At 31.8% G+C, this 15,202-nt stretch overlaps 1 protein-coding gene across 1 annotated transcript; it reads right to left on the minus strand.

Annotated features, from left to right (window-relative positions):
- Positions 1-3,262: 3,262 nt before the first annotated feature.
- LOC131956038 (zinc finger TRAF-type-containing protein 1) lies at positions 3,263-13,977 on the minus strand. Its single transcript, XM_059320383.1, has 5 exons — positions 13,759-13,977; positions 10,370-10,608; positions 8,345-8,556; positions 7,556-7,746; positions 3,263-6,852 (listed from the first exon to the last, which is right to left on the minus strand). The coding sequence occupies exons 1-5, from the start codon at positions 13,957-13,959 to the stop codon at positions 6,655-6,657; spliced, it is 1,041 nt and encodes a 346-aa protein (XP_059176366.1). The 5' UTR covers positions 13,960-13,977; the 3' UTR covers positions 3,263-6,654.
- Positions 13,978-15,202: the final 1,225 nt, after the last annotated feature.

Raw genomic sequence — 15,202 nt, forward strand, 5'->3', positions numbered from 1 at the left:
CAGGTGGGGGCTGAGTCGGCTGTATTGCCCCTTAGGGGTAATAAGTATGTGTACCATTTAAAAAATTACCTTGCTAACATCAGATGGCTGAATTTTTACTTTTTAGCAGGTTAGAATTGTATTTCTATCATTTAGACACAAGTCTGTTGAACAATTAATACATTTTGTGTTAACTATTTCTATACCAGTGTCATATTCAGTGGTCTAAAAAATGAGAAACTTGCACTTAGGGTTTCAAGAGCCACATAACAGTATCTGTTATAACTTTTCTAAACAGGCAAGCTAGTGGACAAAATTAATGTATTCATGTAGATTTAGTTATTATCTAAATAATAAAACCATTATTGTAATGATCAGTCAAGTTTTACTCTGATAATGATAAAAGCTTTATAGCATGGTAAAATGGGACAAATGTCGGCCATTTTGTTTTGGCACCAATAATCACTGTGCAAAAAAAATTCATTAAAATAAAACTATTCTAGCCTTAGCTATAAAAATAGTGTTAAAATGTACAACAACCAATGCTCTAATACAGGAACAAAGAATGGGCTTGAAAAACTCATTTGGTTTATTACAAAGTAAAGTTTCCCAAGTTATGTCTATTTGGAAAAAAAGTTCAAAAAATGGTTTTATGGAGATGAGAAATTTTAGGGAAAGAGCAGTGGGATTAACCCTCTTAAGACGTAGCTTTTTTAGAGAGCCGGTGCTAAGAAGACGGAGCCTACTTTCAAGTTTTGCACTTGTATCACAAAAAAATTTTGGAAAAAATAAACTAATTATTTTACATGCATAAAAATATATATTATTTATTAGGAAATTGAATGAGCTAATATGATTTTTATAAATCTAATAAAAAATTTCAACATATATATATGTGAGCTTTCTGATTTGCATAATTTATGCACGAAAAAAATTTGACTGCACTAAATTACAGTAAATTTGTATGAAAATACGTTTTTTTCTCTCTGTAATGCTAATCTAAATAATACACAAACATCTATTCAATAATCTGAACTAATTTACTGATTATTATTTCTACATTAGAATTTCTAAGTATATTTTTAGTATATTTTGATGACTGGACTGTTGGACATAAGAAAATTTACGATAGGACTCACAGCACTAAAAAAATCGATAAAAAAAAAAAAATGAGGCAAACTTTCAATGGAAGTCGCCATTGAAGTGCTAGATATGTACTATAACAGTTAGGAGCAATCTGATTGGCTGATATGATACTAGAAAGCCAATCGTGTGGCTTCTACTATCACGGCTGAGACCGGGCCGATGGATCGGCCGATCGTCTTTTTGGCTATAAAACCGGCGGCCGATAGATCGGCCCGGGCGTCTCAAGAGGGTTAAATCCTGTCTCATCCTCTCCCTATTGGACCAAATGGGTCATAAATTACATAAAATGAATCCTCTGCTTCTCTGTTATCAAAGAACAGCAGTGGTTGTTACCTCAGAAGTAGATTAGCGGTGTTATTGGGGGTTTTGTGGGGGTGGGGTGTTAATTGGGGCTTAATACCACACGGCTCTTAACGCCCTCCTTTACCCTATAGATAAATGAATAATAAACCTAAATCAATGGCTAAATATTAAATATATCGATATAGGCCAGAAATTAACTTTAAACAGCAGTGTCTGAGAGCAAGATTTGCTATATAAACAGCAGCCATTTGTAAAATAGAGTGGCTTCCCCCTGAATCTGGCGCTAAAAGCTTATAAAAATAAAACTTAGACAAGATGGCTGCTATAGTAAATGAGCATGGCTGCATCTGTTGGAAACATCGCTAGTCTTCATTTATTACGGAAAAGTTTTAATTCAATTGTTTAAAAACAGGTACATAAATGAATCAAGGAAACATTTTTGAATTTTTTAAAACATAAATCCTCCCCAAAATGTGAAATAATTATTAAAATTTAAGGAGTCACCTGTTTTTCACATTACAAATCGCGGGCGATTTTACGTACCCAAAACGATAGATTACCCAACTAAGTGACAGTGAGTAAGTGATGTCCAGATAAATCAGATATGCCAGCTGAGATAAGTGCCCTCCTTCCTAATCATTTTTTATCGTGTTGGTACGAATAGTCAAATGTTTTTAGATCTAGACCTAGTCTTGATCTAGACCCGTAACATTGGAGATAAAAAGTAGAATCTAGATCTAAATTCTACTGACTAGGCCTACTGAATTTCTTCATTGACTTCATTTCAAGAAGTTGAGTTAGGGCCAACCAAACAACGGTAAATAAGATGCTATTCACAATATTTTCCCAGTGTCTTCTCAGTGTAGTTCTTCAAATAGTCATCTAAGCCATCTTGCTATTTGAACATAACAATTAACATTTTTGTCAAAATCTAGATCTAGAATGATTAGGCCATTAGGCCTATTTAGTATTTAGTATTTAGATCTAAATCTAGATCTATATATTTAAAAAAAAAATGCATAAAAAAACGTTTAAAATCTTTTATGTAATAATGCACTAAAAAGGAGAAAATAAATGTATTTGTCGACACACTACTGGAAAGGAGTAGCGTTCGTATTTCTTGTGACGATGTCGATAATAGGGGGGGGGGGGAAGAGTTACTCATTGGAAAAATAAGTGCGCACATCATGCCGCACATGGGCTTTTAATTTATATATTAGGATTTTCGAAAAGTAAATTGTAATGGTTATTAAAAAAGATTTTTTCGGTATCTATAACTAACGTTGCAGTGGCGTAGCGAGGTCAGGTGTCACCCGGTGCGGCACTTAATGGTGTCACCTCCCTCCCCCTGTCAAAAAAAATTATACACACACACACATATATATGACAGCATCTAACAGTCCATTGCTCAAGCACAGGGAATACAAGGTGAGCTTGCCTGACCATGACTGGGTTGCAGCTAGCCATATAGAAGAGAAATCTCAAACAACTGATGCCTTGTAACATGTTCTAGGATGGACAAAAGCTAAAGATCTAGTAGCAAATCTAAAAAGAAACGCAGTCCTATGTGGTGCATAACAGGTTGACACATAATACTTGTGTTTGAGGAAATTCCGTCCTAGATTACCAGTGACAAAGAATAAATTTGGCTGTATATTTTGATAAATCTACCTGCAGCTCCATACTGCTAAATGTGTGTTATTTTATTTGGTTAGATCAATGGTAAGGAAAAATATAGCAAGGCAGATTATTAGCCAGTGAAAAATAACACAGCGAAATTGAAAAATTAATGACTTTTTACAAAAAGTAGTAATTAAAAAGACAAACAAGACAATCATACTATTGCAATGTTTAATTTATAGAGATCCCAATGAAAATGACCACTAACATTAATTTTTGAAAAAACATTTTCTATTTAAACACTTTATTCTAGATTTTGAAGTTTTGTATTCCTAAACTATTTTATGGATTTAAAACAAACTTTAAAAATATTCAAAAAAAGCTGAAGAAATAGCTATTGAATAGTGTATTGAAAGTATTTTCTAAATTATATAAACTGGTTGCAACTTTAAACAACTTAAAAAAGTTACCACTAGTTGTAACGAGATGTGCTTTAAGGTTCAAATCAATGTTGTCATAATTTAAATAACTTTTAAAAATTTAAGAGGTTGATTTTATTTTGACATGATATTTAAGAGAAAAATGGTAAAAATAAAATGAAGCAAAATCTGTCTAATTTATCTATAATATAAAAGAGAATCCACTTGTATATACATTCCTGTTTTTACATATTTACAAAACTGTCTGCCCTAAGTTGTGCTTGAGAGCAGTATTACATCTAGTATCTGTAGTTAATTGCAATGTTTAATAGATACAGAATTTCTTAACATAGATGAGTTTTTTCCAAAACAGTTTTGTATTACTACCACTTCATCACATAATGAATACATGAAATAATAGATAAATCCAAATAATGCAAGTCATCAGCCATTAGGACTAGGGCATTATAAAATAATAAATAAATAGTGTATGGGGCATAATATTCTTTCATTAATGAATAGATGTAAAGATATTGGAAAAAAAATGCCCATCTTTAATCGGTAAGACTACAACAAATATACATAGGAGTCAGGCTAAAAATTATTTTTAGAATAAGTCTCTTTCTTTATAGCCACTGACTGTTTATCTACACAATATAAAAATATATAAACATTATTCTTATTAACACCTTAAATTACCAACGCAGATAAAACAAATAGGCTACATCTTCTCAAGTTTAACATACATTTAATACCTCACAGCTTCTACTTTGTCCTGTTATAGAGACCCAAAGTAATTCTATTGTAATTGTAATATCATTTAGCTTTGCTGTGTGTGTTATCAGTCAGTTTATTCAAGTTCAGTGGACATTATTCAACCACTAATTTTATTCATGTACTAGAGAAAATACTATGTACAAAGCATAAATATCAAATATTTCACCTGGTGTTTTTAGATGAGAAAAAGAAGAAATACAAATTTAAAAAAAATATTTTAAAAGTCAACTAAATTGAGGGCTGAATATGGTAGAAAATGTGAGGAAAAAAACCAGTAACAAAATAATTATTCATAACAGTAGTTCATTATAAGGAAGGCTCTGGTTTAAAATTTACACAATACTCTACAATAATCAAAGAGGTTCCAATTAAAATATTTTTATCTGATAAAAACTTCTACTGCTACTAGTAAAAACAATACACCAGTTAATCCAAAGTTTAAATTTATTGTTATAATGGATAGCAGATTCTCCTGAGCCTAAATATTATACGAGAATGTTCACCAAAGATGTATAACATTGTAGTCAGGGGGTGGGGGTGGGGAAAGCATTTTATGAGAAATGATAGTTTTCCATAATAAACATTCTTATAATGAAAGAAAACTTCAATTAAAAAAAATCATGCTAATCTTAAAATAGTTTGTTTTGCAATCAATTTCACTTTGAAGTTTTGGGCCAATAAATGTTTTAGAATTAAAAGATGAAATAAAATAAAGCTTAAAATTAAAATTATTGTCATTAAAATGTACATGGTTAAGTAAAAGCGAAGAAGGAATTGCAAAACTACACTTATTTAAACATGACAAGAAATGTACATGTTAAAATTACAGTTCTTTTTTTAGTATTAAAAGCATTTAACATGACAAGAAATGTACATGTTAAAATTACAGTTCTTTTTTTAGTATTAAAAGCATTTTTGTGATAGCCTAATTTTAGAGTTGATATAAAGAAAACATAATTAACACTACAATACTTGCCTCAGTTAATATGTGCTAGCAAATAAGCATGAATTATATGTGAAATTCGTAGTACAAATATAGGAGATTATTCATGCCTTAGACAATATTTGGTCATTTTTTTTCAAATTCAAGTGCTTTTAAAATGAGTATTCTCTCATCATAAATTATTACAGTTAATAATTTATAATGGCAATAACTTAAATGACTAATTATTTAATAATTACAAACATTGTACATAATGTAATAAACTGTTTCTTGTAAGCTCCTAAAACAGTTGATGTAACACTAATGAACTGCTAATGATTATTAAAGCCTACACAACTGTACACTGGTAATACTAATAGACAAGATGTACAATACTTAATGCTACATGTTATATAACTTTTGCAGTGGAAAGGTTAGGCAGGAAAAACTGCCTTAACTGAATGGCAAGATTGAAGTTTTTAAAATATGTTAATTGGATGAGATATTTTATATAATTTATTCTTTGACCCACAAGCTACAATTAAAATTCATCATAATATGCACACAGAAACATATTTAATGAAGTTTCTGTGCAAAAAATGACACAAGAACATTTTAACTGTATGCACAGCCATTAAAAAAACCTATTGTTAAATCAAAATTAAATAAACAACTGGGTAGCAACATATAGACTATAAGCTCTAAATAAGGCATAATTATTTTTACAGTTTATTCATAAATGTTAAATTAACCACTGAAATCAGCACTCACATCAATGTACGATTATGTACACATGCACACACTTTTAATGCAAACCTAAAGGATGAGTTTCAATTTCCTACTGTGTTCAGCTGCTTGTGTTCATTTAAGTTGTACTGTATAAAACGTATAATTTCCCTAAGATTATTGTATTAGTAACTAGACATAAAATCCCCTTGATTGTAGTATACAAATTATAAAAGCAGTGGTCAGCAGAATACACTGGTGGTCTTTATTTCCCTGATGTTATGTCAAGCTGGACAAATCTTGGGGACATATTCCAAACCTGAGCTAAAATCCAACCACATACTACAGTTAAGGTGACCACTCTTCTAAATGATACTCTTCTACTAATAAATGAAATACCTCATATTTTAATATTTTAGAAACTAAAATATTCAAAAATAATTTTAATGAATGTTTAAAATATAATATATAATAAATAAAAGTTATTTTTATTATTAAATATTCATGTTTTTTAATGATAAAGTGATGTCATTGTTTTTAACAGGTCTTGATGTTACTCGTAAACATTACTTTCTTTCATTGATTTAAAAAAGACTAGATTGTATCTCTTTAATGTCAATTGATGTTAGTAGGCCTATAAATCTAAGAACATACAATCCTAGTCAAAGTTGAATGGTGACATCTAATCTACATTAACTGTACAACAAATGGGAAAATAAAATGACTGGCACATAATTAAACAAATGGTCCAAGCAACTTAAGTTACTTAGTTACTTGAAACATAACTATTCTAAAGTTGATGGTCTTGGAGGCTAACAATTTGTTGCATTCTGCCGAGTCTATAGGCAGGTCCAGGTATTCTGTTTCTGCTATATCTGGGGTGAATTCAAAATTGTAAATCTTGGACTTCATCTTTATGCCACCAAATGGTCCACTCAAGGCAAGAAAATGCATTACCATCTAAGATATAACACAATATTATGAAATATTCATACACTGACCAAACAGAAAGTCATAACTAAAATATATAACAATACTAAATATTTCTCATATAGGTTCTTATAAAAACATGGTTTTATGCTTAAAGTTAAATAAAACAGATTTAAAAAAAATTGAATTTCAATATGCAGACAAGCTTTTTCCTAGAAATCACTTAAAGTAGCAGCCATACACATGTGCAATATCAACATAAGCTGTTATGTAACTATCATTGTTTAAGAATAGCAGGCTATATCAATCTATTCTAGCTCCACATTTCTGCCTTGCTTTGTAATAGATAAAAACTAAAAGTTGGCCATATGAACAGCTAATGATAAAGTACATTGTTAGTACAGTGACTGTATTTTCTTTCATATTTCATTAACTATTAAATTGCCAAAATGAATGTTGGTTTTGCTATTCTTTTTTGTATTATATATAAGAATTCATCAATCAGTCCTTTCTGAGGAATGTGTTCAGTTTATTTTTAAGTTAAAGACATAGCTCCCCAATCTCAGCGATGTGATGAACAAGACAATTTAAGTGTGATTTTGCATAACTATTCTCCTGATGGCAATGTGGTAAGAATGTCTGCATATGGTCAACAACAACTAAAGAAGTGATTTAAAAAAAAATTAATCTTAAAAATTAATATTTTGAATTCAGGAGCTTAAAAAATACTTACAGGTGCTGTGAGCTTTGATTTAACAACAAGTTGGTATGACAATGATCTAGTCATTGTGTGTGTTGGATTCTTGTGGTCAGAATTGATTTTAGCTCTAATCACCCATTGTTGATTGAAGGCAGTGAAGCGTGATGTTTCGTAGTACAAGCGTGTAATGAAATCATCTGTTCGGAATGGTTTCAACTGAAGATCTGGAAAAAATAAATGTTATTTTCCTAACAAGTTTTAAATGATCAGAGTTAATAATTTGGGCTAACCTTAACATTTTGTCTTATTCTCTGCCTAACTTTGGTAGTACCAGATAGACAAAATTTATGGCAGCAATGCCAGAAAAAAAAAAGGCTGAAATTGGAGTCAATGGTCTATATGGCGTGTAACAGGTTGACACATAATACTTAATTGTATTGGAGGAAACCCTGTACAATACTACAATAAAAAACAATTATGGACGAACAAGAAAACTTGACCAATTTTTTTGTTTCTGCAGTTCTGTAACTATTATCACAAAAAGGCTTTGACAGACCCAGCAATTTAAATAGAGGTGTAAGTCTTATAATTGGACTTAGTAGCTACACAGCTAGTATTAAAAGCTGTATAATTAATGCACTCAGTTCATACATTTTCAACATCTTACTTATCAACAAACTCACTTAATATATTTTCATATTAATCCAATTTCACTCATATGATTCTATATAGATGCCATAATAATTTATAAATTTGTACTAAAAAATTTTTGAAAAAATATTCTCTGGTCAGGAGGGAACTGATCATAAAATAATATATTACCATTGAAGGTGATCTTTTCAAAGGACAAGAGTGAGAAGATATCATTGTACAGCTTCTGCTCCTCCTGTCTTTGAGCATCTAAGACTTCAAGGGCTGCCATCACTTCCTCACCAGTCTTCATGGGATGGGCGCAGCCACTTTCATGCTCAGCAACTTCATGGAATGGGCCCTCCCAGTGGCAACCAATGCGGGAATATCTGCATGAGCAGGGCCTGAAAATAAAGACCAAGGCCGTTAGCTCTCACTGATTTGGCAGCTCAAAGACTAGGAAATGTATACTTACAACTAAACTTGAAGGAACTTTCTAAACAAAATGCTATGAGAGACTATTTAAAGCCTCCATAGCATGTTGTTTAGGAAAGAACTTTGGGGCTGCAACCATAAGGAACTGTCCCAGTAAGGCCAGCCATTAGTACCTGAAAAAACAACTGGATGGAAAGCAACAAAAAAACAACCAAAAAGGTAAATGACAGTTAGATAGGCAAAGAACATCACAGGTCTGCTGTTTTATCCTCCATTTTATACTGATAATTAATAATCCAAGTGCTTTTAATGTCACAAGTTTGCAATGAATTTTGTTTCACTAACTAGTACCCAATTTCTGGTAGCTACAGAACTATAAAATTATTTTTAAAACAACTTCCATCTTTTAAGATCCAGGTTGCAATCTATCACAAACTTTAATCCTTGATTCTTTTGCTGAAAAGACATGAATGGTTTCTCAAGTGTTAAACACCACTCATTTTCTCCAAGAAATTAAACATTCTAAAATCAATTTGATGTGGAAATTTCAGCTATCCATTAAAACAAAATGAATGCATGTAATCATAAATCACTGTGGTTGGTTGAATGCTTCAGCTTCTCATCAAAAATAATTCACTAAAAATACATTAGGCACAAAAATACATAAGTCCTTCATGGAAAATTGTAATAAGTATAGAAAGAACATAAGAATAGTTTGGCCAGAACAAAGGTATTAAAAAAAAATAGAGCTGTGATCAAATGACCATCTAAAAATGCTTTATTGTTTTTAAACATTTTGAATTTAGAGTGTGAAATACACTTATTTTTTAGATTTTGGAGACAATAAATGCAGTTTGAGAATGGTCTTCACTGTTTATAGAAAATGTTTTTTCCTGATCAGTTGCCATTGATGGGACAATGACCTGAAAAGATTCTATATTCACAAGCTCCAAATACAAGCGTAAAAAATAACAAAAAAAACAACCCAGACATGTTAGAGAAATATAAACAACAAACATCCTGTGAGAAAATTAATAAAGTACTTGTACAAAATCAGTAAGAGCATCGTCATAATGATTTAATCTATACTTAAAGCTTCACCTTTCCCTCACCCCCAATAAAGTATATTGCTAGCATTTGAAATGCTTATGAAATTTCTCTACACCCCGATTATATTTTTCTAGTACCTTCAGCCCTTATTCGCCCATATCCTACCACAAACTTGTACAGAGCATAGCTCTTTTGCACGACTTTACCTTCACACTCCCAGGTCTCTCCCGTTTTATAACTGATAAAACACCACAGACCCAAAGAGAGAAAGATACTTGCCGCTTAAATTCAACAGTAGAGGAACTGTTGCATACAGATACAGCCCTTCACCGGGAACAACCAACACCGATAGGACACCACACTTTTATTTCTCCATCATACTGGTATATTCTCTGCAAATCCTGAAACTGACTTCCTGCTGTAAAGAAAACCTGCCTGCTTGAACAATAGAAAACAAAACAAGTGTGGTTCTGATTAGCAATTTATGGCTCAGCTGCCTGCCAGTCAAGAGAAAAAAACCTATCTGACATAGTTTGAGCCCTTGTCATACTGCCAGCACCCGCACGTTTGGAAAAAAAAACCCCATCAAACATGCGCGAGCCCCAGCTGTGACAACCTACCTAAGACTGGGCAGGCCACTGATAAACATTGCCTGGAAAAAAAAGAACCAAAGTGGGTTAGTGAAAACAAACAGAGGGTGAGGCATGATAGCTTACCCGTCAGTGACCTTACCTCTCCTGACACATCTCCCTCTGGTGGTACTCCAACTGGTAACGTGGAAGTTTCTGGTTGCAGAAGGCGCAGTCAGATGGCAGCTCTGACACTGCTTTTTCCACTGCTAAGTTACGGATACAGACATTACGATTTATTTCACACCGACAATTTGGACAAGTGGCAGTTTCATCTTTTATGCGTGCGTCAGCTAATAAGTGGTTGAAACAACCAGCACACATTAGATGTCCATTGCTGCACTGAAAACAACATTAAATTTAAATGAGTTAAACATATAACCTGATAAAATTAGTACCAAACCTAAAACATCAACTTAATTTTAACATGAATTACTACTTTGAAAAAATCAGTTATAATATATACAAACAAATTTACAGGACAAGTTGTTTTTTATTATTTTATTTAGTTCTAAATTGTCACTGTTTTTTTGAGTTTGATGAGATTGTGTAAAAATGTTAAGAAAACCAGAATTTCATGACATATTGTCCCCATTTTCAGGTATTTGAATTGTTTAATCTCTTAAGAATTATGCCAACTGAACTGCCTATTCAATTCAGTTAACAAGATATTAAAATAACTGACAAATAAAAGATGATGAAATAAGAAGTTTAGAACTGGTTAACAGTTTAAATGTATGTCTATGTATGTATATCTATATCTATATATATATATATATATTATCATCTATATACATATATATAGGGCCTATATATTTGTGTGTGTGTATTATACTTTGACTATTTTTCAGATAGCTGAAAATGTTTGATCATTTCATATCAAGGCATACCTCAACTTTTTATATTTGTTAAATATATCTAATATAGGCCTATATCTTAAATATATGTATTTGTGTTCTTATTTATTATAATCTTTTTTATCCAAACTTCTGTGTTGGAGGGTTTGATTCACTGAATATCAAGATGCCTATAGCAAGCACCTAGAATACTGTTTTATGTTGAGTCGCTAAATTTTGGGGAGAGTAGGCTTTACCAGACTGATTTTAGGTGTAAGATAAACATTTAAAGGGGAGACAAAAAGTATATAAGAAGAAAAAAAAAAGCAAAAGGATGTCAAATTAGAGAGTAAGTAATGCTGAGAATAACAAAATTGGTATAGTTTTTTGTGGACGTTTGCTCCAAAACTTTAAAACTTGTGGTTATATTCCTTAGTTGTGTGATATTTATATACCATATTTTAATATAAATTGAACCTGTACATTATACCCCTCATGTAATACAGCACAACCACTAAAAACTTTTGTAAAGTTGGTGCTGATTTAAAAAAACTTGATTATGCAAGAAACAGGGCAATGTCTTGTATTTGATGAGGAAATTTGCAGGGCAATTTTTAAAAATTATTGTTTCTCTTTTCATCTAGTGACAAAAATGTGTGCACTGATGCTGGTATCAAAAAGTGACAGAATTATCGCAGAACTGATTTTATTTTAAAACAAATTTTAACAGATAAGAAAAACAACACAGCTGCAAAAAGTATACTTTTTATTATATTTTTCACTGTATATTAATAAATATACAATATATATTACACAATTATTAATATTAAATATCTTATTCCACACTTTTAGAGATATTTGTCAATCCATATCTATGGTCAACACAAACATACAACAAAACCTTAAAATTAAAAAAAAAGATATGTATATATAACTTAATATAATTGTATTTTACTAACATAACAATTATATTTTTAATATAACATTACATCAGATTTTAAAAAATATATAGAGAGACATGGTAAATGAAAAACAACCCATAGCATATATTTTAACCAAAAGTCATAGCTTTTGTTAGAAACATATGAGGTGATGTGTTTTGTGTACTGACATTTAAGTTAAGGTAAATTAGGAGGTCATCTAAAGGTTACATAGGGATTGTCAATTATGCCTAGCATTCTAGTGCAATTTATCAATTTTGAAAAAGTACTAAAAGGACAACAGAGTATCAAATAGAGGTTTCTTGCCTGTATAGGTGTTAGTGAGGACCTACATTTTATTATTTTAATATATGCACAGTCCTAATTAGTATGTATAAATTAAGTACAATTTTATAACACAAAATAGAAGATCAATCGCCTGCAGTAAAACTAACTTAAATTTTTAGTTCATGCTCAACATTTTAGATTACTGACAGTCAGATATAATTATTTCGGGGTACTAATCCAAAGTCTCCAGATAATGTCAATGCAAAGGTCAAACAAACAGGTGAACTATTTCATCTACCACTTAGATTAACTGCCAGGGAGTACTTATATAAATAGTAATACAAGATCCTGGCTTTGCAATAAGCTGACTCAAATATTATAGTTATTGATAAAATGTAACTTAAATAATAACAAAATTTAGCTGATTCTTATAAAAATGCTAAAGGAAAATAGTTACATTTTTCCTCCTTGTAACACTATTAGTGTTATGGCCAGAATTACAAATGCAACGTTAAAGATATTGATACTAGCAAAAAATAAAATTTAAATGTAGGAGGAATGACGTTGATAAATGGTTTAGTGTTTGGCTGTTAGCCTGCAGGTCTCGGGTTTGGATCTCAGTTCTCACTTGAGACTGTTGGAAGTCTTTAAGTCCTTCTAGCTCTGATGGGTACCTGACTTGTGTTGGGGAAAGTAAAGGCAGCCGGACATAGTGCTGACCACACTATCCCTTCATATGCCAAGGTGAAGAATAATAAGAAGGGACTGAACGATAGCCGCAGCTTTAAAATATTTTTTTTTTGCTTTATAAAATATTTATCATTTTATAATATTTATTTCTAGCCAATAGTCATACTTAACTCAATGTTAAAAAAAATCTGTGGCCTATGAAAAAAAATTAGTCCTCTTGATGATCTCTACTCTAGTCTAACCAATAACTAAACTGTTATTAGTCTCTACTCTAGTCTAACCAATAACTAAACTGTTATTAGTATAAAGTAAAAGATTTTGGAAAAATATCAATGTTTAAAAAAAAATTCAACTGCAATTTTGAGGGGGGTTGTAGGCTGAGGTGTGAAGTCATTTTAAAGGTGGGGGGGTCTGGCTTTTTGTGACGATGTGTGACGGAGAGGAGGGGGGAGGTAAAATCGTCAAAAAAACGTGACATCATTTATGGATGACCCCTAACTTGGCCCTAAGTTGAAAATTATAAAAGGTATCAGCCCTGGCCTGTTGTATCAGCCAAATCAAATTTCAAACAAGTGACAAATGTCGGTGAATCCTGATCAAAGATCTATAACATGGAGTTTGTAGATCTAGAATTCTAGATCTAAGTTGTTTTTTTCTTTTAAAGAAACAAAATCTTTTTTTAAAGGACAATTTTTTAAGAATAAGACAGCAAGCTAATGAATGGCAGCTGAGCTGGCTGAGCCCACTGCACGGCCTACCTGATAACATGATGTCGGGAGGTCTAAACAAACTGCACAACATAAAATGCCACTCAGTCTATCTTCAAGCTTATGTTTTCCCTCTGCTGATACATCTGTTACTTTCATTTTTTTAGTCGGAGGCTCGTACGATGATACATTTTCTTTGTCAGCTGATGATTCGCGTAGCACCTGTATTGACGAGTCAGGACCTTCCTCCATTTTGTTTGTTTGTAAATTCTGGATGACGAAGTCGGTCAAGTCAGCTGACGTCACGGCTAACCAATAAAAGTTGAGAAAAGGAGGCTTCGGAGATTTCCGACTGTATGGAATGCATCACGATTTAACGCGAATGTTGTCGAACAGTGTAGTGCGACATTGTGACGATGTAGGTTAATTTATGAACAATACTTTTTGTCATGTGACTTGACTTTAACCTAGATCTAGATCTATAAAATTTTAAACGGAACACTTTTCCACTGCAGGGATGTGCACACACAGCACATGTTATTTTTGTTTTACTAGATCTTTGTAGACTTCTAACACAAAGAGGGTGGGGTGTCTTAAATTATATTAGTGTGAGAGGGGTAATCAAGAGTTTGTTATGTAAATTCAGATCTAGATCTAGGTTTGAATACTTAAATAAATAATGATCAAAATTCTAAATTAAATGCAATCGGTGTTGGGTAGGGCATGTGAGTTTTATTAAATACCAAACCCCAAAATCAGCTAATAAGTGGGAACTAGCCCGTCAAATGGAGAAACGGGTAATGTCATCTCACATTGACCGGAGAGTATCCCATCTTTTTCTTGATTTCAAACCTTCGTCAGACAGATTGCAAAATGGTATATTAAATCAAAATAGCAGTGTAGACACATAGTATTATTTCAATGCCAAATTTTAAACCACAGGTAGAAAACAGAAAATTTATGGAACGGTCAAAGGGGAATAAACATGAAATTGTTTACCTTCATAGTTTAGCCGAGGTTACCTAGCGTATATTTTTTTTGCGTCAATTAATTTTGATAATTTCATATTTTCAGTTTTAAGCCTTACAAATAAGAAAAAAATGGGAGAAAACGAGATTAAAATAATTTCTGTTTTATTTTGAAGCATAAATAACCTCCCGAAGAAAGTCTACCGCCCCCCGAACGAAATGGAATTAATATATAACACATAGTTTTACCAGTTTTAGTCCCCCCCCCCCCCCCCCCTCGGAGAAAAAAGGTCGCCTCGTTCAATATTTTGAGTCAGTTTTGCTAAGAAAATTGTTTAATTTAGAATACATTAATTACAAGCTTACTATTTAATTAACAGCAGATATTTCAATTTAAACAATATCATGTTAAAGATTAATTTAACTTTTTTTGTGTCGTAATTTTAAAGCATTATTTTTTTGCAAACATTTTTTTTAACTGTTTGAAAAACTCAATTTGAGATTTGTTGACGTTTAAATAATAACTT

This window comes from Physella acuta, unplaced genomic scaffold, assembly GCF_028476545.2.
Source record: "Physella acuta isolate Inbredline_101_S28 unplaced genomic scaffold, ASM2847654v3 ptg001125l, whole genome shotgun sequence".
In the NCBI taxonomy this organism is placed as follows: domain Eukaryota; kingdom Metazoa; phylum Mollusca; class Gastropoda; family Physidae; genus Physella; species Physella acuta.

Coding starts and splice junctions, on each gene's coding strand:
- LOC131956038 (XM_059320383.1), bottom strand. CDS start 13,959: ATGGAGGAAGGTCCTGACTCGTCAATACAGGTGCTACGCGAATCATCA. Junction 10,609..13,758: donor TCCCGACATCATGTTATCAG/GTAGGCCGTGCA, acceptor TGTTGTTTTCAG/TGCAGCAATGGACATCTAAT. Junction 8,557..10,369: donor AGGGAGATGTGTCAGGAGAG/GTAAGGTCACTG, acceptor CTTTATTTTCAG/GCCCTGCTCATGCAGATATT.